Source organism: Triturus cristatus, chromosome 5_2, assembly GCF_964204655.1.
Source record: "Triturus cristatus chromosome 5_2, aTriCri1.1, whole genome shotgun sequence".
NCBI lineage: Eukaryota > Metazoa > Chordata > Amphibia > Caudata > Salamandridae > Triturus > Triturus cristatus.
The window spans coordinates 999,197,137-999,222,849 of NC_140588.1; the positions used below are offsets into that span (position 1 = coordinate 999,197,137).

The 25,713-nt window shown below is 40.5% G+C and overlaps 1 protein-coding gene across 3 annotated transcripts in view; it reads right to left on the reverse strand.

Moving 5' to 3' along the window:
• LOC146829566 (uncharacterized) overlaps positions 1 to 25,713 on the reverse strand; it is a 312,339-nt gene that overhangs the window by 3,111 nt on the left and 283,515 nt on the right. For all 3 annotated transcript variants that reach the window (XM_085608270.1, XM_085608269.1, XM_085608268.1), the window contains one exon: positions 8,870 to 9,028. In XM_085608270.1, the coding sequence (XP_085464396.1) occupies positions 8,870 to 9,028 (159 nt within the window). The remainder of the gene's footprint in view (positions 1 to 8,869; positions 9,029 to 25,713) is intronic.

Consider the following 25,713-nt stretch of genomic DNA (forward strand, 5'->3'; position numbering starts at 1 on the left):
ATTACCACTGCAGAGCTTAATTTGTACAAATAAATAAATAAATGCAGGTTGTAATTTTTTTTCCTCAAGTGCCTGTTTCATAGCTGCTGGTTGCCAGAGTTGCAGTACATTAAGGCCCCCTTGTCTTGATTTCACTTTGTGTGTTTTCATTTTCCCATCCCACACTTTCTTCCTCTTTATCTCAAGGTTTGCAAGTTATTTTAAATCCATGCCATTTTGCATTGCTACTGTTTTCATATCCATCCCTTTCTTCATAACTGTGTTCTCCATTTTATCCCCTCTTCATCATTGCTCTGGATCAGTCAGATGATGAAAAATAAACCTCAATTCACAAAAACTAGTGCCGGTGCAAACCAGCTGTAGAGATTAGGTTTGTACTAGTGCCCATAATTTCTCCAATTTTGATTTACCGGACTTCTTCTCCTGCTTTCCAGCAATGCCGGCTCATCCAGCCTTCCTCTTCCCAGTTACCGGCAAAGTCATCACCCAACACTTCCTTGCCTTGATCCCTTGTAATGAAGGCATTTCTTCCGCTTTTTCCAGTTGACACTGGTCATCCCTTTTCCTCCACTCTTGTAGACTTCGAACTTTGCCTGAAAATTAACCTGAGTTTGCTAGGACAAGCTATAGGTGTATTTTAAGGGTGTGCAAAATCTCATTTCCGCCTATCGAAATTACAGGAAAATTACCCACAATGGTGGCAAATTTACACTAAATGAATATTGGGGTATAAAGAGTGAAAACTGAAAGTGAAAACATGCTGTAGGAGCCATCACTGCAAGTTAGTATAGGGAACAGCGCAGAAACTTCACCCCTGCACATGAGCAAAAGGGCAAAAGGTGGCAGTGTGGAAGAGCCAGCATTTCGTGTCGGGGTATAAAAGCGTTAGGAGAAAGGGTCAAATAAAAAATTACTTACTTTTTGGTGGATACTCGACCTAACCCAGATTCCTCGCCTTCAGAATATCTCCAGGCACCCGACTAGATATAGAGGATTTAAAAGGACTGCTCCTGCATGCCGGTAGGGTGCATTGTGGGGATCCGTGCAGTCTTTGTTCTGCCCAGGAAGCGACAGACGCATATAAGCGCCACCCCTGCGTGTATGTTATTTTCGTTCACTACTTGGACATACTTGGACGTGGAGGACAATAGTGATCAACAGTGCACAGATTTCTACAATGGGACCTTTTAAGATTATAAAAGAGACCACTCCACAGAACGGGAAGGAGGGAGGGCAGTGAGGAGTTGCAGTAGGAGTACCCATCAGAGGGAGAAGGTAAGAAACTTGCTCTTCTGATGCATTCATCTAACTGCAGATTCCCCACCTTTCGGTTAGAGACCAAAACAGTACTTGGGTCTGTGGAATGGCTCAAAACAAAAAGTGCCCTTACTGCCAACCCTGGCTGTAGAGGCAGTACTGCTTTGTGAACTGGACCAACGCCCATGTCACAGCTTTATAAATTTCAAGTACAGGTACCCCGCATGCCAGCACAGTGGTGGCAGCTTTGGCCCTGGTGGAATTGGCTCTCAACCCATTCCAAAGGATGTTTCTTGGCCAGTGCATACCAATCTTGATGCCGAGAACTAACCAACTTGACAAAGACCTTTTCTGTCTTTTCTTTCTTCCTGCCTTGCTTTCTTTCTTTCTTTCTTTCTTTCTAACTTTCCTCCGAGAACCCAACAAAGATCTGATCATCGACCTGAAGGTCTTCGGTGCAATCGATGTAAATGCTTAAAGCTCTTTTAGGATCAAGCTGATAAGAGTCTCTCCTCCTCCTTCAAGGGGTGAGAGGAGGCAAAGAACGTTGGAAGAATGATGGCTTGTCCAATGTGAAAAGCAGTGACAACCTTCGATAACAAGCATTTGCAATGCAATAGGTCTCGCATTTACACGAGTTTAAGCTATTGGCATTGTAAACCACAATGTGTTTGTATTTCAAAAACCAAAACAAATAAAAGGCATTGCTATTTACAATGCCAATAGCTCAAACTTACATAAATGCGAGAACTGTTGCATTGCAAATGCTTGTTTGCCTGTGCTACACTGAACTCATGCGGACCGCGCTGCAAAATAATTAAATAAAGCAGCGCGGCCGCCAGAGTGTAAGCAGACAGTGCTGAAATAAGGGAAGACCATTAAAGAAAATAGTGCTCACTCACACACTAAATAGCGGAGACAGTGTAACGAGCCAAGTAAAAGGTCCAATCATTATGGGCTGTAACAAATGCAGACAAGGCGGCACCAAGGCAGGACTAACAAGCCTATGTACAAATCAGAAGCCAGCATTTTCTAAGGACAATTACACAAGCCAATGACAAATATGGGCAGAGAGTGGGCGGGGCTTCCAGTGCATACCCTAATACAGCATGCCTTGCAGAGCAAGCAGCGCATGCGCGATGCCGCTAGGCTCAACCTAAAACGGCTTCCCTAGTCCACAGCACCACTTTGTTTAGGAAAAAGGTGGTATAAGGCGGCTGCATTGAGAGAGCCTGGAGTTCACTCCGGTGACGAGCCGAAGTCAAATCAAACAAAATTGTCTTCAGTATGAAGAGACGTAGTGGACAACTGTGCATGGGTTTAGAAGCCATGCACATGACGGTGGGTCTGGAAAAACTAAAATGGCTGAAAGGGCTGACAGATAACCTTCGACTATGACTCCTGTATATGATTACTGGCCTACAATATTAAAACTGTAGGACATTCGACAGTTTGGCTTGCAATGGATTAGTATTGCAGGTGACACCAGGCTCCAAACTGGTCCCAGCCTCCAGCATTCACAGATTTAGTAGAAGGACTACTGGCAAACAAACTTACATCCACAACTTCGGGAGGAAGACCAAATGCCGTCAACTGCCGCCACTCAATCTCCACACATGGAGGTGCAGATTGTGCAGGCTAGGGTGAAGTTGTCTGATCGGAGGACAGGCGCACACGCCCAGAAGCTGTGGATGCCACACTCTCCCAATCAGGAGCCACTAGGATGATTTGGGCTTAGCCATTCTTCACCTTCTTCGAACTCTGGGTAGGAAAGGTGGTAGAAGAAAGGAGTACATGAGCCCTGCGCTACACTCTGTCTGAAATACGTTTCAGAGAGAGAGCCTTTTTGGAAACTGCAGCACACAAATGTCTCGACATTGAGTCCTCTTCGGTAGCAAGGGTTCTTCCGAATGCTGGAACATGCCCTGTGTCACCGTGGAGTGTAGCCGCCATTTGTGATCCACCTAGCTCTGGCATTCAAAGATGCTGCCAAGTGGTTCACAACCAGGGAAATGTCCTGGTGCTCCAACTCCAGAGGTGATGTGCCTCCTGACAAAGGTCTCAAGACCACAACCTGCCCTGCTTGTTGCAGTACTATGTGGCAGTAGTGTTGTCCATGAGAACTGGAACCAGACTCTATGACGGACAGAAAGAAGGTCTACAGCAACAGGCAAATAGGCTGCAACTCATCCAGGATGATGTAGAGACAGGTCTCTGACAGAGACCAGATTCCTCTAATGTCCACCTCCCTCAGATGATCTTCCCAAACCAGCAGTGACGCATCTTCTGTCACTACAGTCAACTCTGGGTGAGCTACGTAGAAGGTTTCTGCCGCCAGTCCATTTGAGATTGAGTCACCACTACAGGTCTTTTGCAGCCTCCTCTGAAACCTGGATAGAATCAGATAGGTTCCTTTGATGCTGAGCCCACTGAGACCTCCGGTTCCACTGTTGAGCCACTTAGCATAATCAGCTAGCGGGATGCAGTATGCAAAGAGGCCCAGATGCCTCAGAGCCACTCTCAGGAGACCCAAGACCAAGGCTGAAATATCGAGATCATAGTCCGAATTTCCTGGACTTGTTATGGTGGCCAAAAACTGCACTGTAGCCAGGGTAGCTTCAATGAAAGGGAGCTTATGCGAAGATGACCGATGTGACCACGACAATGTCAGGAGGTTTGCTATCGCCTGTGGGTGGTCTACGAGTGACTGTAGCGAGCCCACCTTCATTGAGCAGTTGTCAAGGTAGAGTAAAATTGGTATCTCCGCCTCCTGACATGTGACAAGACCACTACCATCACCTGAGGGGAACTGGTGAGGCCGAAGGGGAGCACCGCAAATTGAAAATGCTCCTGACCCACCTTGAACTGCAAGTAGCATCTGTGGGACTGCAGGACAGGTACATGAAAGTGAACATACTCCTGGTCCAAAGCCACGATCCATCCAGCTACCTGGATCCAGGGCATACTGAATTTGTCCTTACGCAAGAAGGCATTCAGAGGATGGATATCTAAAATTGGACCCCATCCTTCTTTGGAACAAGGAAATAATGGGAGTAAAAATCAGTCCATATTTCCTTGGCTGGGACCCTCCCTATGGCTCCTGTGGCCAAAAACACCAGCACTTTTTGGAGCAGAATGGACAAGTGTTTGACTGAAAGATAGTCAGAGAGGTGCGGCGGGTCAAAAAGGAATGGCAGAGCATTACCCTGTTGGAAGATCTGGAGGACCCACCTCTCAGATGTTATGTTTTCCTACCTCGAGAGGAAATAGTTGATCCTGCCTCCCAATGGTTGGTTGTGTGCCGCAAAGGGCAAACTAATGGGACTTTTAGGTGATTGCAGCAAGGGTGGGGACTGAGAAGTTTGCTGTCCTTGATGGCTTGTAAGTTGCCTGCTACATCCTCGTCCCTGAAAGACCTGGGCTGCCTGTTGCAGGGGCAGAGGGCCCTTGGCTGAGCGGCACGCCAATCCCCTGGAGAAGCCTCACAAGAACTAAATTGAAGAGAGTACTGCTTGTTGGGAGTAGAAAGGCCTAGGAAACACTCCATAGCATGGCTTTATTTAAAGCATTCTAATGCCAAATTAAACGTATCCCCAAATAGGTGAGACCCATCAAGTGCTACGCCCATTAAAGAGGCTTGCATGTCTCTAGAAAGCCCATTTATCACATTCAAGCATGCCACTGAAGCACCACACTGGTGCCAACTGCTTGACCAAGCAGTCAGTAGCGACCAGAGCGGATAAAATACTTCAAACATCCTTATCATCTTGGATGGTATGAGATAAATTGACTCTAAATTCCTCAGAGAGTGCCGGAAAGATCTCGCCAAACATGTTCCATAAAGGAAGGGTATATCCGTTCAGCAAACAGCTGACATTGACCAATCGGATGGTTAGGCTGGACAATCACTTCCCAAAGGTCTCAAGTCTTTTCGACTCACTGGTCGGAGGATTTGTGAGGAAAGACTTGGGGTTCACCCTACTGGTGGACGCTGTCACCACCATAGCCTCTGAAGTAGCGTAATGTGTGAGTAAATCAAGGTCACCGGACACCGGCCGGGGGAGTCTAGCTATCAACCTATTTATCAGAGGGCAGGACAGGGCTTAGACCCGGTGCACATCAGGGCCCATTAAATGGATGTCTAAACTCTCAGGGGGTTTATCCAGGTTGTAAAACTTTTGTTAAAACGTTGGGTTTGACCTCCTAATAGGCAATTGCAAGTCTAGGACCTGCACCGTGGGCCTCATTACTACAGTGAAGGAGGTATTCTCTTCTGTCGCTAGTTCGGGGGAAACACAACCCAGCGCTTCGGGAAGTGCCATCTTTGTAAGCCCATATATACATTTTCACTCTTACTATTTTGGTTTATTTCCGGCCGCAATGTTGCTGGAGAACTTTTGTGCAACTTCAGAATAATGGCACGGTTCTGTATGAATCTGGATGGACGGGACCGGGGTGCATTGAGATGCCGCAGTTGATGCAGGGATGGCTTCAGCTTGGAATCAGAGAGGCGGCAGGAAAGGAGTCGTCCTGTGGTGCCAGGGGCAATGTCACAGGAGCAGGCGTAGATCTTGATGCCGGATTGAAGGACGGCTCCAATGTTGAAGCAGAACCAGAACTGGGTTTTGGATCGCTTGAGGTCTTCACGGATATGTAGGCCCCAAAGGTATACCCAAATGGTGTCGGAAGAATGCCAAAAACTTCACAGCATGGCCTCGCAAAAGGCTTCAATCTTCTGTGATGTCACAGACATACACATTGGCTTCGCATTCCTGGGTCGCCTTTGGCTCATAGGGGTGTACTTCTCGCAGGACTTGGAGACGTGTGTCACACCGAACACCAAAGGCAGACTTTATGGGGATCTGTCTCAGACATCTATATGCAACAATCCATACACAGAGTAAATCCTGATATTTATTGGAGGGGACATAGCCACTGCACACTAAAAAAAGGTTCTGACAAAAAATTGTCAAAAGCCAAGGAAAAAGTTGAGAGTGCGCTCTAGATCCACTTACAAAAGTACCAAAAAACAAATAAAGCAGATTTCAGCACGCAGAGGTGGCACATATATGCGGCTTCGTCTGCTACTTCTGGGGCAGAACAAAGCCAGTGCAGAGCCGCGGGACACCACCTACAGGTGAGCAGGAGCACTGCTGTTAAATGTTTCAGATCCAGTCAGGGACCTAAGGATATTCTAAAGGTGAGTAATCCATCAGAAGAGCAAAAAGTGCAAACATGTCAAGTGAAAGGCACACAGTGGAAGATCAATCATTGTAACGCCCTGAACGTCTCAGGATCGTTTAACAGACACGACAATGAGGACGCAACCACTTGTGAAGGGTTAGTTCTTTTAATGAAGGCAAATAAAATACAAAGAACAAACAAAAGTTATAGTCACTGGAATCCTCCAGGCTAAGTACGTTACCAGCCCACAGCACGGATGGTCCTAACCGTCCTCTGCATATACGCCGATCCCGGCGTATGCCAACAGAGGGCAGAAATGAAATGGCCGACAATGCCAATCGGTAGGCTGTGAGGGGCACGAAGAGTGTTGGGGAGAATCGAGGAGTCAGGGATACACCCAGCCGGGGTCTCTACCTGAAGGGAGCAGCCGCTCAACCTCTTCCTCAGACTGCACCGGGACGCGGAGTCACCTCCTGGTGATGCGTCACCGATACCCCAATCACAAGCAAGAAGACTGAACCGAGAGCAGCCGCTCGATCGATCCTGTGGACTTCCGAGTCTGTAACGCGGCAAACACCTCCTGGTGTGCGTTACAGCTGGCAGTCCCTGTGTCTCTGGTCGGGCTGGGAGTTACGACTCCAACCAGCAAAAGCGCCACTGCGCTTGGACTCAGCCGAGTCAAAAAGCGAAGCTCAATGGTTGACCGGTAGAGCTTCCGGGTCCTTCACAGGTGACGATGGGGCAAGACACGGCCCAGGGAGTAACGACTCGACCTACCTCCGTTCTTGCCTTACTGGAGCACCACTCCGGAACACTGCTCTTCACGAAGCAGGTACGTCGGTGTAAACACAATATCCGACAGCCTTGTACCTCCCGGTTCCTCCCTTTATAGGGCGTGTTTTCCTTGAGTTATGTAACAGCTCTCCTGTTTACATAAGGGCGTGTTTCCCTTGAGTTATGTAACAGCTCTCCTGTTTACATAAGGGCGTGTTTCCCTTGAGTTATGTAACAGCTCTCCTGTTTACATAAGGGCGTGTTTCCCTTGTATGACAGGAATTCTTGACAATCATGTAAAGTGAGCAAGGGGAGAGCAGGTGAAAGACTTCGTTTCACATGAGAAACTATTGGCCACAAAATCTGTTGCTATAGAGACCAGGAAACACATGGTTAGAAGTGCTATGTTGGTGAAGAAATAGAGAGCAGAAACAATGGGAAGAAAAGAAAGCAATGTGATAAGATGTGAGAGGCAGAGTGGAAGTGCTGGCAAGGAAGAAACGAGTGGGGAGATTGCAACAGAAAAGAGGGAGGGTGTATTCCCAAAATCAATGGCTTTGGGATAAACCAGAGGCAACAAACAAACTATGTCAGTGATGAAGAGTCAGCTTATTCTTTTGTCTTTTCTTCCTAGTCCCTTTTCCTCCATTTTAGCTCTTGTCCCTTCCATCTCATCTCTATATCTTTGCTTCCTTCTTTTATTTTTCATCCTGTCCCTTTGTATTTTGTTTATTTATTCAGTAATTGTTTATCAGCATGAATAAATCTCTTTCGTCATACCACATACCAGAAGAACATTTAACCTAAAAAAATGTGTTCTCTCAACAAATTCACTGAGAAGAGGGAACCCACCATGCTCAATGGCTTCAAGATGGGACCTATGCCTCCCTCCTCCAATCACATTTCCCTGGTCTCAGCTCTCATGTTTTTATGACTCTCCAACACCTGCTACACTCTCTCCCCATTTTAACTCCATCCCCATGTCCTTTTCCATCTCTACCTACCTGTCACTCACCTCAACAAAATGATCCTCTACAGACAGTTCTTCCCAACATTCTTATGTTGGGAGATTCATCTCCATCGCATAAATGTCTGTCTTCTAGTTTATTATATTTATAGTCCGAGATAGTCTGTCCCTGTCTCACCAACCCCCTCAAACGGACTCAGCCGGTCTCTTCTCCCTGTCTTCCTTTCTGAACTATCTTCATCTCACTTCCTACAATCTTCCCTGACCCTGTGACCTCTTCACATCCATCCTACTACCAATTGCAACAACATCTTCCCCCTTGTACAGCAATTTAGCTAAAAATCATGCTCCATGGCCTGAAGACCGTCAATGGTTCACTCAAATTTGTAGGTACATTTCAAACCTAAGTGACCTTACTACACAATGGGGATTTTGTTTTTTTAACCTGGGTGAGGAAAGGTTATAGCTTGTCATTAATGATTATTTTGTGGTGAAGTATAGCATTCGAAATTTTACCTGGAGCACTTAATGGAGTGAATCAGGCATGGAAAAGTAAATTCAACACTTGAATCAAAACTAAGAGCCTTATTGAGTAAACAAAACTTTCTACTAAGTGCAGCAAACAATTACTATGACCTGCTTTTAGCCCCAGGTATAGATTTGAAATCCTAAAACTCTCAATCTTACCGCCTGGATGTCTTGTGTTTCGTGGGTTCTTCTTTCTCTTTGTGTCTTCGCTCCCGATGCCGGTCATCGTGTTCCTTGCTGTGGTCTCTACTTCTCCGGTACTCTCGGTCATATTCATAACTTCTCTCCCTGCTATAGTAATGGTATCGCTCTTCATCACTACAAAAAAACAAGTTTAGAAGTGAAGAACAGAGCACCTGCTGCTGGTTATAGGAACTTAGTAGTACTGTTCTAAGAGACTAACCTCGAATATGGATCACTGCTTAGCAGGACATTATAGACACCCATTTGCTTGGGTCAGAAAGGGAATCATGCTACCACAACACTCGGAAGGCTGGGGAACATAAAACTGCATCACTCTTGGCGAAGGTTAGTTAGTGGTCAGGTAATGGAACTACAACATGATCACAATGTAGATTAGCTTGTGCTGGGCCTTAAACTCCATTTTTTCATTTTCATTTTGTTAATTACATTACATCATACATACATAATAAAAACACTATACCATTAAATTGCATATCACAAAAATACAATTGTCACAATGCACGTATGCTTCGAATACACAGAAACATTTAAAAAAAATGTAGTATTATATACCACATTCACTAGTGAAAATTTACGATTAGGTTAGATGCATACACAGTTTTATGTTTGCATTCAGTAATATTATATAATTGCAGAACAACGTATTAGTACTGTTATGTATCACAATGTCTGACTTGGCAGGGTAATGTGGTTGAAGGGCTACTTTCCAGCATTTAAAATCAAGAGACCGGGGTTTTATTCCCAGCCAGAGCACTTGACCACATATTCTGTGAATCTATACAAATCACTTCATGTCCCTGTGCTTAGCATTGTAACTACTATTATAGTGTATATATGATTGATCCTAAAAAAATGTCACTGTGAGTCTGCAGTCATACGTGTCTCTGGTATATGCGGCCTTTCCCACTTTCATATCAAAATCTTGTTTCTGTAGTCTGGTCTCAACTGGCCCACACACAACATATCATGCATCTTAAACTTAAAATGTCCTTGTTTAAATATTGTGCTTTGTAAAGTCCTCTGCTACTCTTTAGAGAAAACACTGCAATATATCAAACCGACCAAAAAGGAGAATTGTGAAAAAAAACATCAAAATACTCTGCTATTACTGCAAGCTCCTCAACTTCAAAACCTTTCAGAAAAGACAACATCATAGAGGACATATTGTCTTTTCAATATAGAACACACATACTGGTTCTGACTACCATCAAAATAGAGTCCTTTAAACTTAACACCAGGCTACGGTCCAAGGCTTTCATAATTTTTCCATCCCATGCGCGGACCAAGAGGAAGCTTCTGCTTCACATTCAGGTAACTCAGACCTTTTAAAAAATCTCCCTTTCCCGCCCTTGATTTAACCCAGGTGCACACAAATCTTCAGGGTTTGCCCTAGCTAGATACCCCAAAAATAATTACTTATATCAATAGTTTTGGAACGTAAAAGTATTATAGATTCACAGGCTGGTAGTATCTCATTCTCTGTGATGGAAAAATACATTTATTGTGAACCCAAGATGTATGTATGTATGTACATACGTATACATACACACACATATATACAAATACACACACATATACACATACACACACACATATATACATATATATATATATATATACACACACACACACACACACACACACACACTGAATTGCAGTTCACACACAAGTGAACAGCAACAGGTGAGCGAAGGCACTGGCTTGGGGGTAGAGCGGTCCACAGCCAATCAACTTGTGGCAGGACACTTACATTCACGATGGCGTCTATACCTCCTGACAATTCCTGGTGCTGAAGAAGGCTAAATCTAGCCAAAATGCATGCGCCCTGATATACATTGGGAATAAAGATGCCTCCACGGTTTCCCATACTGCGGCCTCTGCCTTTTCTTGTGAAGAGGTATGTGATATACACACACATATATATATATATATATACACACACACACATATATACACATACACACATATACATACACACAATTACACACATATATACACACATTTATATATATACACACATATATATATAAACACACACACACACACATATATATATATATATATACACACACACACGTATATATACATATATATATATATATCCAGGAACTTTGAGCACTACGCGCCTTTGAAAATAAAGCCTTTGTCAATTTTACCCCGGAGCTGTATTGCGCTTTTTCTTCATGGGAGCAAGCTTAGACTTGGATATTAAGTCAGCAAGCAGGTCGCTGACTAGCAATACACCCTCTCGTTCTGGAGCACCGTGAAGAGACCAGCACGTTGTAGATTTCTTGCATGGACTGCATCAACACGGCGCCCCCCCAGCTGCCCAGATAGCCACATGGTTTGACAAGCGGCAAGGGGAGAGAGTAGGCGAAACGATTCGCCTGATAAGGGGCTGGCAATAGACTTTGTTCGATACTGCTGGGCATCTGAGGCTAACGTGTGGAACACAACCAACTTTGTTGGGGCATCACTTGTTGTTAGGAGAAATGCGGTTACTACACAGACACTCCATGTGAACTACACTAACCAGCATGCATCTGCTCAGCAAGGTGTGAGCTCAAGGGGCTAGCACACCTTCCATTGGAGGAGGAGTGATGACATCACAGAGGGAGCGGTCTATTTTACAGCTGCATCTTGTTTGACCCCCTTACAGAGCACAGAAGTTCGTGAAACCGGCACTGAAGAGAGCCATTGGAGGCTTGAAACGCGTCTGCCTGAGCGTTCCAGGAACTTTGAGCACTACGCGCCTTTGAAAATAAAGCCTTTGTCAATTTTACCCCGGAGCTGTATTGCGCTTTTTCTTCATGGGAGGAAGCTTAGACTTGGATAGATATATATATATATATATATATATATACACACACACACACACACACACACACATATATATACACACACACATATATATATATATACACACACACACACATATATATATATATATATATATATATTCACTGAAAAAACCATAGGTTTCACATACGTTATAGTTAGGAATTAGCATTTAAAAAACCTTGCAAATTCACTAAAAAACCATAGATTTCACACATGTTATAGTTAGGTGGATATTTCACTCGTAAAAAACCAATGAAATTCTCCTGTTATAGTTAGTTCAGATAACTATAACTCGCGCGCCCGCAATCCTGCTCATGACGTCACATATTACATCACTCATGACATGGTCAGTGGCATCACTCATGACATCACTGATGACATCATCCTTGTGATAGAGTGGCGGTCGCGCGAGTTATAGTTATATGAACTAACTATAACGGGGGAATTTCATTGGTTTTTTACGTGTGAAATATCCACCTAACTAGAACATGTGTGAAACCTATGGTTTTTTAAGTGAATTTGCAAGGTTTTTTAAATGCTAATTCCCAACTATAACGCGTGTGAAACCTATGGTTTTTTCAGTGAATTTGTACGTTTTTTTAAATGCTAAGTTATGTATGTATTATTTTTTTTTATATATTTATTTTACAATAAACTACGTATTAAATGTTTTTTTTGGGGGGGGGGGGGGTTCACCGTGCGCGCACGGTGCGCGCACCCCCGTGATTTAAAAAAAAAAAATTAAAACTTTTTTTCTGCGTTCGGGGTCCTTCAGGGACCCCCTGACAAAGGCTAGGGGGTCAGAAACTCTCTACCCTGCCCCCTTTTCACGTTCGCCACCTTCCTTTTTCACTCTCGCACTGAAAACAAACAAAATGGCGGCCGACACTTTCTGATTTTGACCGATTCGAACGTGGACTAACATGTAAACACCAATCAGAATTACGCTCGCGCACGTTAGGGTTCTCGCACGGTGTGCGGCTATAGATATGCATGTGCTTTTAACTGCAATTTTCTCAGGAACTACTGAACAGATTGACTCCATATATGCAAAAGGCACATCCCTGACCTGAGGACTACCTCTCTGCCAAATTTCAAGTAATTCTGTTCAGCCGTTCGGGCTGTACCTTCGACTAAAGGTCCTATGGGAAAATGCATGGGGAAAACGCGTTTTGGGACCCCCCCTTTACGAATCCCCCCCGAGACTTTCAGGGTAGGAGCTGAGCGGAGCGCCCCACTAGTTTTGAAAATTTTGCGAGGATTCATCAACCGGCGCGAAAGTTATTCAAAATAGAATTTTCAGATTTCCTATGGAAACACGGTCTTAACTATAACTATCTACTGGCAATCGCCAGTAGATAATATATATACACACACACACATTATATATATATATATATATATATACACACGCACATATACACACACATATATATATATATATATTACCTACTGGCGGTCGCCAGTAGGTAGTTATAGTTAGGACCACGTTTCCATAGGAAATCCGCAACATTCTATTTTGAATAACTTTGGCGCCGGTCGACGAATCCTCGCGAATTTTTCAAAATAGGTGGGGCGCTACGCTCCGCTCCTTCCCTGAAAGTCTCGGGGGGATTCGTCAAGCGGGGGCTGAGATAAAAGGGGGGTCCCAAAACGCGTTTTTCCCATGCATTTTTCCATAGGACCTTTAGACAGGGCTACAGCCCGAACGGCTGAACAGAATTACTAGAAATTTGGCAGAGAGGTAGTCCTCAGGTCAAGGAAGTGCCTTTTGTAGGTTTGGTGTAAATCTGTTCAGTAGATTCTGAGAAAATAGCCTTTAAATCAATATATATATCTGAGCCAGCTTACGGTGCGCTTACGGTACGCTTACCGTACGCGTGCGTGCGCGAGCGCGATTCTGATTGGCTCTTAGATCTTAGTAAACATTCGAATCGGTCGAAACCAGGAAGCGGCGGCCGCCATTTCGTGTGTTTCACTCAGAAAAAAAAGAGTGATAACAAGAAAAGGGGGCAAGGAGGAGAGTTACAAACCCCCTAACATTTGTAAGGGGGTCAAAGAAGGACAGAAAAGTACAAAGAAAACTTTTATTGATTTTAAAAAAAATCGCGGGGTACGCGTACGGTAAAAAAAAAAAAAAAAAAAGAAATGAAAATCAGATTTAAGTGTTTAGATATTAGGGGGCTCTAAAAAGAGCCGTTGTGTTTATGAAGTGATTTTTTAGTGGTACCTACAAGTAAGTACCGATGCAGAGTCTAAGGTTCAAGAGGAAGACTCTGTTCCCTTCATCATTGAAGTGCACACCATCTCCTCTATAAATGTCTTGCATGTCATAACGCAAGTTGTTGTGGTAAATGGAACCCATACCATAGTCACGGAGGAAAGCAGAAACAGATTTGTTGACGTGCTTTCTTGCTTTGTCAATCTGCGGACAGAAATGATTGGACCAGTTCCATTTTTGCCTTTGGCATATGTTAGAAAACACAAAGGCAGTTTTAGGGAAAAGTGAAAACAGTTGTGCAAAGGTGTCCTTCATAAGCATTTCCAGACCTACCCCAGTCAAAGTGCCTAGGTCATTGCCACCACAGTGCACTATTATGAGGTCAGGGTGTTGGATGTGCATGAAGGATTTCACCAATGGCATCAATTGGTGCCACTTTAACCCTCTCTGACCAATCCATTTAATGTCTACATTTGGCAAAGCAAGGTCTCTCACCATACCTGTTTTCTCTGCATACTTTTCACTCCAGAAGACATAGCTGTGCCCTACAATCCACACTGTGAACATCTTCAAAGGAGAACTGGATGCACTCAGGAGGTGTAATTCAGTAGAATGGCAATATGAAAAGAAAGACAGTTTGGAAATGGAGGCATACATATTTTTTTCATAAAAAAAAGAACTGATTGGCTGTTTCATACCATTCTAGAATAAAAACTAGGCTGTATGTGTAAATTAATAGAAGCATGTTTTGTATTGGTACAGAAAAATGTGTTACCAAAGAACAGTACTATGGATTTGCTGTTAGGTTTGAAAAGTCAAGCACTCTTGCTCTGTGGAATTGAAACATTGTTTGGCGAACTTCTGACCTGACTCCACACAGCAGTGTTCCATGAGCTGTTGCTATGGTAGCAGGCAGAAGTCAAGTTGGGGGAAGGGTACTAGGCAGAAGTCAAGTTGGGGGAAGGGTACTTTTGGAAAAGGGTTGGTTTTCAACCAATAGAAATGTGTGATTACATTTGAAAAAAAGGGGCAAGCACTGAGATTTGAAACTAACATGTATATGTGTGGAAAAAGAGAGGGAAACTTTGCCATTATCTGGTTCTGCTGAGAGGAGAGAGGTGTAAAGAACAGAGATCCTGGCTCTGATAATCTGCTGTTTGAGTGCCACATTTCTTTCACAACTAACTAATTTTAAAGGTGAGTTTAGAGTTTGAGAGGGGATGTATATGGTAAATTAAGAAATGAATATTAGAAATGCAATTCTTTTTGTTGAAGTTGTGTTTATTAATTTCTGTTTTGGGAGAAATTTAAATGTGAGGAACAAGTAAAATAATATGGACTATGTTTTCACAATAAATTAAGGTGTACTGGTATAATAAAAGAATAGTTTAAGGGTTTGAGGTTGGACTCAGTAATGCAAATACATTCAGCATCACTAAGGCTGGTTGCCCTTGCTGGAGTGTAGGCAGACACCCAGGTTACAAATGGTGCTGGTCTGAAAAAGCAGTTTGGACATGTGCTTTTTAAAAAATCTGAAAAGTGGATTCATAATGTGTCAGTCTGTAAAAGTGTTTATCACTTGCCAAAAAAAAGAGCAGTAAGTGTGCTTTCAAATTGGCAAAGAAATTTCGTTTTGTGACTAATGTGAAAACATGACTCTGTGTGCAAATAGGAATTACAGGCAGAGATTTATTGCGTATTGCTCTGGTGATTTCACAGTTGCATTAGATGGAAAGGGGGAGCCATTTTTTGGTGCAGAAGCTGACTCTTAGCACACAGGTAGCTGCTTACCATGTGGAATCATGCACAGTATTCACAAGCGAGTGGGGTTTGAGGTTTCAGTCAGTAATGCAAATACATTCAGCATCACTAAGGCTGGTTGCCCTTACAAATGGTGCTGGTCTGAAAAAGCAGTTTGGACATGTGCTTTTTAAAAAATCTGAAAAGTGGATTCATAATGTGTCAGTCTGTAAAAGTGTTTATCACTTGCCAAAAAAAAGAGCAGTAAGTGTGCTTTCAAATTGGCAAAGAAATTTCGTTTTGTGACTAATGTGAAAACATGACTCTGTGTGCAAATAGGAATTACAGGCAGAGATTTATTGCGTATTGCTCTGGTGATTTCACAGTTGCATTAGATGGAAAGGGGGAGCCATTTTTTGGTGCAGAAGCTGACTCTTAGCACACAGGTAGCTGCTTACCATGTGGAATCATGCACAGTATTCACAAGCGAGTGGGGTTTGAGGTTTCAGTCAGTAATGCAAATACATTCAGCATCACTAAGGCTGGTTGCCCTTGCTGGAGTGTAGGCAGACACCCAGGTTACAAATGGTGCTGGTCTGAAAAAGCAGTTTGGACATGTGCTTTTTAAAAAATCTGAAAAGTGGATTCATAATGTGTCAGTCTGTAAAAGTGTTTATCACTTGCCAAAAAAAAGAGTAGTAAGTGTGCTTTCAAATTGGCAAAGAAATTTCGTTTTGTGACTAATGTGAAAACATGACTCTGTGTGCAAATAGGAATTACAGGCAGAGATTTATTGCGTATTGCTCTGGTGATTTCACAGTTGCATTAGATGGAAAGGGGGAGCCATTTTTTGGTGCAGAAGCTGACTCTTAGCACACAGCCAGCTACTTACCATGTGGAATCATGCAAAGTATTCACAAGCGAGTGGGGTTTGAGGTTTCAGTCAGTAATGCAAATACATTCAGCATCACTAAGGCTGGTTGCCCTTGCTGGAGTGTAGGCAGACACCCAGGTTACAAATGGTGCTGGTCTGAAAAAGCAGTTTGGACATGTGCTTATTAAAAAATCTGAAAAGTGGATTCATAATGTGTCAGTCTGTAAAAGTGTTTATCACTTGCCAAAAAAAAGAGCAGTAAGTGTGCTTTCAAATTGGCAAAGAAATTTCGTTTTGTGACTAATGTGAAAACATGACTGTGTGCAAATAGGAATTACAGGCAGAGATTTATTGCGTATTGCTCTGGTGATTTCACAGTTGCATTAGATGGAAAGGGGGAGCCATTTTTTGGTGCAGAAGCTGACTCTTAGCACACAGGTAGCTGCTTACCATGTGGAATCATGCACAGTATTCACAAGCGAGTTGGGTTTGAGGTTTCAGTCAGTAATGCAAACACATTCAGCATCACTAAGGCTGGTTGCCCTTGCTGGAGTGTAGGCAGACACCCAGGTTACAAATGGTGCTGGTCTGAAAAAGCAGTTTGGACATGTGCTTTTTAAAAAATATGAAAAGTGGATTCATAATGTGTCAGTCTGTAAAAGTGTTTATCACTTGCCAAAAAAAAGAGCAGTAAGTGTGCTTTCAAATTGGCAAAGAAATTTCGTTTTGTGACTAATGTGAAAACATGACTCTGTGTGCAAATAGGAATTACAGGCAGAGATTTATTGCGTATTGCTCTGGTGATTTCACAGTTGCATTAGATGGAAAGGGGGAGCCATTTTTTGGTGCAGAAGCAGACTCTTAGCACACAGCCAGCTACTTACCATGTGGAATCATGCACAGTATTCACAAGCGAGTGGGGTTTGAGGTTTCAGTCAGTAATGCAAATACATTCAGCATCACTAAGGCTGGTTGCCCTTGCTGGAGTGTAGGCAGACACCCAGGTTACAAATGGTGCTGGTCTGAAAAAGCAGTTTGGACATGTGCTTTTTAAAAAATCTGAAAAGTGGATTCATAATGTGTCAGTCTGTAAAAGTGTTTATCACTTGCCAAAAAAAAGAGCAGTAAGTGTGCTTTCAAATTGGCAAAGAAATTTCATTTTGTGACTAATGTGAAAACAAATGTAGTAATATATTTAAATAAAATAAAGGAATTTTTTTTTAGTTTTTTTCAGGTATTGCTGAAGAGCAGTGAACAAAATTTAAGATGCCTACAAAATCCAGAGTAAAAAAAGACCACAAAAAAAACCTATATTTGAAGACAACTGGAGGACCTAAGTTAGTTGAAGATGCTCATGTTGGGAAGAAGAAAAAATCTTCTGGTAAGCAAACAAAAGATTTTCTAAGGAACATATTCAAAAAAAGGAAAAATGTACAAAATGTCTGTACTGGAAAGAATGATTTCAATCGAAAAGGACAGGAAAAAATTGAGAATTTAGTTAATGCAAATATACCTTCTGCAACTAAAAAGATAAACTTAAACAGAAAAACAGCGTTTAAAGAGATACGTAGAAAAATGTTTCAGAGAAGAGTTATGTCCACTTTGATAAAGGATGTGAAGAAATATAAGCAAAAGGCAAAGTTTTATAAGAGAAAAAAAGAAATTGAAGCCATTGCAGCAAAGGCATTAGAATTAAAAAGGAAACTATTCATTTTAATTTTGAATAGGATGCGTACATTAGACAAAATGGTTAATGTACTGAAATCACATAGCAAAAGGAAAAGAGTAGTGAACAGAACAAACTTTTGTAAAGTGTTTTTAGGAAAATGGATGCATAGTTCAAGTAGTGAACCTTTTTTTAATGAAGAGAGTTATTTTCAAAGTAATAGTTTGCTGCATGCAGTTGACACCAGAGGTCGTGCTTATGAAGTGAAAAATGGTTGCATAATGGAGAAGGAGATAATGGTTCCAAGAGATGAGGTACAAGTGATGGCGGATGAGGCTATGGGGAGACGTCCTAAAGCCCCAGTGTACACTTGGAATTGTAGTAGTATTTGCACTGTGCGTCAGGAATCTATTGATAAATTTCGTGAGTTTCTAAGAGAATATAGCAAAAAAAGTGTGAAACAGAAGATTAAGGTGCTTCAAAGTCTAGATCCATGCAGAGTGAGAGAGAATACTGGTTTGCAGGGTCATTCTCTGGCTTGTCTATCTAGAAAAGTGTGTAATAGTGTTTTCCATCATTTTAGGATGCTGGCTGTTCATCATACTGAAATGAGAAAGTTTGTGAGACGGTTGTATTTTGCTAAAAGTCCAGCAATAAAGTTAGATGAATTGAATAGGGCTCTGTTCCGTGGAACGGTATCAGATGTAGAGAAGGTTGTTGATGAAATTCAGTTTTGTTACTTTGGTCCTGAACAAAACAGTGCAGAGAAGGACACAGTAAATGAGGAAGAAGTGGAAGAAAATGTAGAACCCTCTGTAAGTAAGACATTTAATGATCACATAACAAAATTTGCAATAATCTCTAATGAAAGACCAAATATTACTTGTATTTGTTGCCGCAGAACTCATTATAGAAAACAAACCAGGTATGTTGATCTCTACAGAAAGAGTGAAAATGAAGATAATTATAAGTGGAAGGATTTTGCCACATATATATTTCTTGAAAATTGTTTTGAATTGGGTGAAGTTCAGCGTATTTGTAAATACTGTTACAACAAGTTAGAGGAAAATAGAATGCCGACCAGAGCTGTACATAATAATTTAGAATTGGATGCTATTCCTGCTGAACTTTCTGAATTAAATACATATGAGTCTATACTCATTCAATGTGTTCATCCGTTCCAGACCATAGTACGTATGGAGCCCAAAACTGGTAAATTACCTCCTTCAGATTTACTGAGAGGTTTAAAAGGTAGAGTGATGAATTTGCCCTTGGATTTGAAAAAAAATATGGAAACTATTGATGCGGATACTTTGGAAACTGAACCATTAATTATTCTGGTTAATGGTGTACCTACAAAGAATAAGAAGATTTGGCAGGAGCTGGTAGATGTACGGAAAGTACAAAGAGCAAATTTGTATTTGAAAAGGAATAACAAATGGTATGAATCAATTTATATAGAAGAAGAAGAAGAAGAAGAAGAAGATTTACAAGAAGACACAGAAACACCAACTGGACAAATTGAAAAAGTGGACAAGTCAAAGGAAGAAGAAATTTATGAACATTTTAGCATACATCCTCTTTATTCAAAAGAAGTTATGGGAGACAATATTGATCTATTTCAGATGAAGAAAGCAAAAGGAACTCCCGTGAGTGTATGGGAGGAGAGCTTGGAAGCTCGATGTTTTCCCCAGCTGTTTCCTAAAGGAAAAGGAGGACGATACGATGAACGTCCGGAACAGATTCCAGCTTCTGAGTATCGGACTACAAGACTATATGCTGAAGATCCCAGATTTCGACAAAGTATTCCTTATTTGTTCCATCTTTTATTTGAAAGCGACTTGTCTGCACTGTCTTATGCAGTAAATCACATTTTAAAAAGTGGAGTACATTTACAAAATGTGTCTGCTAAGGATTTTATGGAGAAAGTGCAGCACCGAGATGATCATTTGGAAACACAACTGATCAATCTGATGGCTTGTCAGCGTGGGACAAATGAATATTGGTACCGACGCCATGGTGAATTAAAATGCATGTTACGGAATTTAGGAACTCCAACATGGTTCCTTACCCTAAGCTGTGCCGAGTACGCTTGGGATGATTTACTGGATTTTCTACGAGAGGCAAATTCAAACATTAAAAACATCGAATACAAGACAGCAGGAGAACTGTGCTCATTGGATCCAGTTAATGTTTGCAGATATTTCAATCATAGATTTGAGGCTATGATGTCCTTCATCTGCAATAAAAAAAATCCACCTCTAGGAGAAGTAGTGGATTTCTTTTGGAGAAAAGAGTACCAGGCAAGAGGTGCTCCTCATATTCATATGCTGTTGTGGATCAAGGATGCCCCAAAGTTTGGAACAGATACTGATGAAGCAGTGTTATCTTACATTGAAGAATATGCAACATGTGATATACCAAAAAGCACAGAAGAGAAAAAGTTAAAGGAGCAAGTTTTACGTTTCCAAAGTCATCGGTGTGGAAAATACTGTCGACGGAAATACAAGAGAAAAGATAAGTACTACACTAAATGTCGATTTGGATTTCCTAGACCTGTTCTTTCAAATGGAAGAGTTAACAGTTTTATGTCATCTGTGAGACATACTATCACAAGAAAATCACCTAAGAATACCTACAACCTTAAAAGAAAAGAAGAATCAAAAAATATAAATGACTACAACCCAGTGATTTTATCCATGTGGAACGCTAACATGGATATACAGTATGTAGCTGACAATTCCATTGCTGTTGCTCGATATGTAACGTCTTACATTACGAAATCAGAAAAAACAGAATTGAAGGAAATGTGGGAAGAGATTTCTCACGAGAAAACTGTCAGAAAGAAGCTGTACAGTTTCAGTTTGAAGATGTTATCGCATCGAGAAATTGGATCCTACGAATCTTCTGCAAGTCTCTACTCGAAATCAAGAAGAATAATTTGGGCAAGTTTAGGCCTTGCAGCAATGAGAAATCGGGTACTGAAATCTGTTGGAGAAATTGAATATTTGGCTGAGAATGACCCAGAAAGTATAGATATTTTGAAATCAAACATGTTGGACACATATTACCCAAAGAGAAGTCATCATCTGGAGAACATGTGTCTCTATGAAGTGCTGCAGAACTACATTTATTCACGGAAAGCCGCAGAAGACATCAACAATGGAAAATATAAAGTCATTGGTGAGGAAGGATGTTTGGTGAAGCAAACAAAAGGAAGTTTGATAAATCACCGGAAGCTGAGTTGCGACACTACTGACAAAAAGGAATTTTACTACTTGGCTCTTTTACAGCTGTTTAAACCATGGCGTACAGAGGATGAACTACTGGGAGAATTTCAAAGCTAAGAAGATTCTTTTAATGCTTGCAAAGACAGCATACAATGCAATACATTCACAACTTATCTGCAAATGTTAAATGAAGAAATTGAACAGGAAACTACAATTGCAGCAGAAATAGCTAGAGACAGTTCTCAGGACAGCCATAGTTCAGGAACACTCAGTCAAGATCCCCTAGGACAACCAATCGTTGAAAATGAAGCATCAATAGCCATGAATGAAGTGGAAACGGCTATGAATCAAGCTCAAGGAGAATTTATAGACTTACAAAATTTGGAAAGACAACTGAACGAAGAGCAGCAACAAATTTATGAAGAGATCAGAAACAAAATTGATCACGGATTTCTACATGAAAAAAAGAGTGCTCATGCACATCATTTCATCCAATCAGGATGTATGTAAGCGGACAAGCTGGAACTGGAAAAAGTTTCCTAATAAAAGTAATCAGAAGCTACCTACAGCAAAAAACGGATTCTACTTTGTCTTGTGTGGTTACTGCTCCAACTGGGTTAGCAGCATATAACATAAAAGGAATCACTTTACACCGTTTGCTAATGTTACCAGTGGAGCATGAGAACAAAATACAATACAACAAGCTAACTGGAGAAGCATGCTTGGAAGTTTCAAGAGTATTGAAGAAGATGCAAGTTCTCATTATTGATGAGGTGAGCATGGTATCGAACTTAATGCTTGCCTTTGTGCATTTAAGAATGCAGCAAATTCTGAAGTCAGACTATGACGTGTTATTTGGAGGAAAACACGTCATAGTTTTTGGAGATCTTTTGCAACTTACTCCAGTTAAAGGACAACCAGTGTTTAATACTGTGACACATGAAGACACGAAGAAGTCATTGGGAAGCATCGGTAATACAAATATTTGGTCCTTCTTTGAGTACAAGGAACTTACAACTAATATGAGGCAAGCAAACGATGAAGAATATGGAAGTATTCTGAAAGATATCAGGATTGGACTACTCACAGAAGCTGGCAAAAAAGCATTACAGACTCGGCTGCTACATAATTTATTTCCAAAGGAAGAAATAGTTGCAGAGAAGATATACAAGAACATTGCAGAAAACAAAAGTGTCATCTGCTTAATGCCAACTCTACGTGAATGCTCAATATTCAATGAGGAGCTTTTGAAATTGGAAAAGGAAGATATCAGGAAATTGGAAGCAGTGGACAAAATTGAGGATGGAAGAATTACTGTCACATTAACAGGCACACTGAAAAATAAATTGGATTCACTAGAGAAGAAGATTTCCAAAACAGCTGGATTAGAAAAAAATCTATATGTTTGCATGAACTGTAGAGTATTTTTAAGGAGAAATTTGGATGTTGAAAAAGGTTTAGTTAATGGAGCTATGGGAAGAGTTGTGGGTTTTATTAATTATCAGAAAAAAGATGGAATTGAATGTTTAAAAATAAAATTTGATCAGATAGAAGAAGTTAAAGACATTTGTCGTTGTACAGTTCGTTTCATGCTTGTGAAAGACTTATATGTACGTAGGAAGCAGTTTCCGTTTTCGCTAGCATATGCTGTAACTATTCACAAGTCTCAAGGATTGACTGTAGATTGTGCATTTGTGAACATTGGTTCAACTGTGTTCAAAGAAGGTATGGCATATGTTGCTTTGTCACGAGTGAAAACATTATCAGGTTTATTCATGATAGACTTTGATGATTCAAAAGTTAGTGCTGATACAAATTGTGTAAAGGAGTATAATAGATTAAGAAGAAGCTATGCTCCTCATTTAGGTCAGTATCCTGTGTTGGAGAAACGTGTAGTTTCTTGTAAAAGGAGAAATGAGAATATCTGTAATGAAGCTGTAGAGAGGAGGAAAAAAAAGAGGAGTGATGTAATTGCAAGCAAAAAGAATAAGGAAAATGAAGAACAGGTTGTAGGATGTTATTTTGAAAATAGCTCTGGTGTCAACTGCTACGCTAATGTAGTGCTGAATGTTGCATTTTATCTGGAAAGTTTGCAAGAGCAGATAATAGTAAATCAGGGAAAAAGATTCTGTTCTGTGCTGAGTCTCCTTTTTGAAAAGCTGAGTAATGATAAAACTCAAATAGAAAGTGCTACTGAAATTAGAAAAGTTTTAGATGTATGTTCAGGACGAACACAGTTTTCTCAAAATGTACAGCAAGACGCACAGGAATTCTTGATTTATTTTCTTCAGGTACTGGAAGAAGAAGGGGTTAACATTTAAAATGGATTTGGTCTCTCTTATAAATGGGAACATAGTTGTGAAAACTGTTATAATATATGTGGCTCTAATGTTGATTCTGAAAGGTTTATTTATTTAACATTGCCAGAGAGTAAAACAGTCACTTTTGCTAAATTAGTTAAAGATGCTAATCATAGCATGCAATGCGGTGAGTGTAAATCTGACATGTTTTCAACATTAATTTTAAAGGAATACAGACAGTATGTAATTTTAATGATGCAACGATGTAGAGCTGATGGTTCAAAATTGGATACTTTAATAAAGAAGTTTACAGGACAGCAATTATCAATTTCAGGAAAAACTTTTGTAACAGTTGCAATAATTTTCCATGATGGACCTACTGTAACTTCTGGTCATTACACAGTTTATCTTAAATGTGAAAAAGGCTGGACACTGTGTAATGATTCCCAATTGATTTTTAAGCAACGTTTGCCTTTTGATTTAGCAAATTCCTATCTAATCTTCCTGAAACCTAAATTTTAGAGAGATTTGACAACATCTGGACAAAACAATTTTACCATTTTATTGGATTACCATTTGGAATTTACAAATAAAAAGATTTAACAAATTATCATTTGGCCTAATGGAAAGGTAACCAATTGTAATGTGGAATTTTTCCATTTTTTAAGGAAACTTTGGAAAACCAAAAATTTAGAAAAAATCGGTAACATCTGCACAATTTAAATTTTGGAATGTTATTGGATTGCCATTGGAAATTTTTTCAAAAAAGATTTTTAAAATTACTATTTGGCCATGCGGAAAAGTAAACAATTCTATTGTGGACTTATTTAATTATTAATTAATCTTTCGGAAACCAAAATGTTACAGAGAATCGGTGACATCTGTACAATTTAAACTTTTGTTTTTTATTGGATTACCATTGGAAATTAAACAAAAAAAGAATTTTAAAATTACTATTTGGCCTAAAGGAAATGGAACCAGATGTATTGTGGAGTTATTTGACATATATTATTGTGATTATACTTCTGAAACAAAAATATCAGACGGTATTTTAAAGAAATAAGTATTGATATTAGATGATATTTTTTAAGAATATTATGCATTTCTATAAAGTTATGTTTATGCAAAAAGAGATTGTGGGCTTTTTTAAAAACAATCTTTGAGATTGTTAATTTTTTTTTTGCCTGCTGTTAAATGATGAATGCAATTGCTTTCACAATTTATAGTGAAATGCAATATTTTCTGAAAACAGCAAAAAAAAAGGCAAAAATATTTTTTGAAAAATATGTAAATATGTGTACTGTATTATTAAATGTTTTATTAAATATTAATACTTTTTTCTTTTTTTTCAGATTGAGATAGAAAATTTTCGAAATCTAGAACCATTTTTAAAGCAATTAAAAAAAAATTAAATGAATAAATCTTTTTTTGAGTGGGTATGGTAAGTCAATAATGTCATGGTCCCTTTTTTCCACTTCTCTACAATCACATTTGCAGTTTTTAATTGTAGTCTCTCAAGGACCTTGTAATGTGATAATTGATTTTTAGTGTTTTAAAAAAAAAAAAAAAAAAATTACGCGTACCGTACGCGTACGGTAAAAAAAATAAAAATAAAAAGTTTTAAAAAAAATACATAAAAAATAGATGAAAGGTGAGGTTGGCTCTTAAAAGCCGTTGTGTTCATGCAGGGACAGAGGAAAGAAAGATTGGGAATATTAGACGGTACGACAAGTGTGCTGATCTATTTTAATATTCACTAGGGAAATACTGGTCTCCCTATAAGTAATTAGATCGTGACAATTGGCGCACCGTACTTCAACCCTCGCAAACCGAGGGTTAATTTCCAGAGGACCAGAAAAAGGAGATGCTCCCCCCACAGATGAAGGGCTCACCTGACCTGCAGAAGAAGGACTCGGCTCTGCAGATG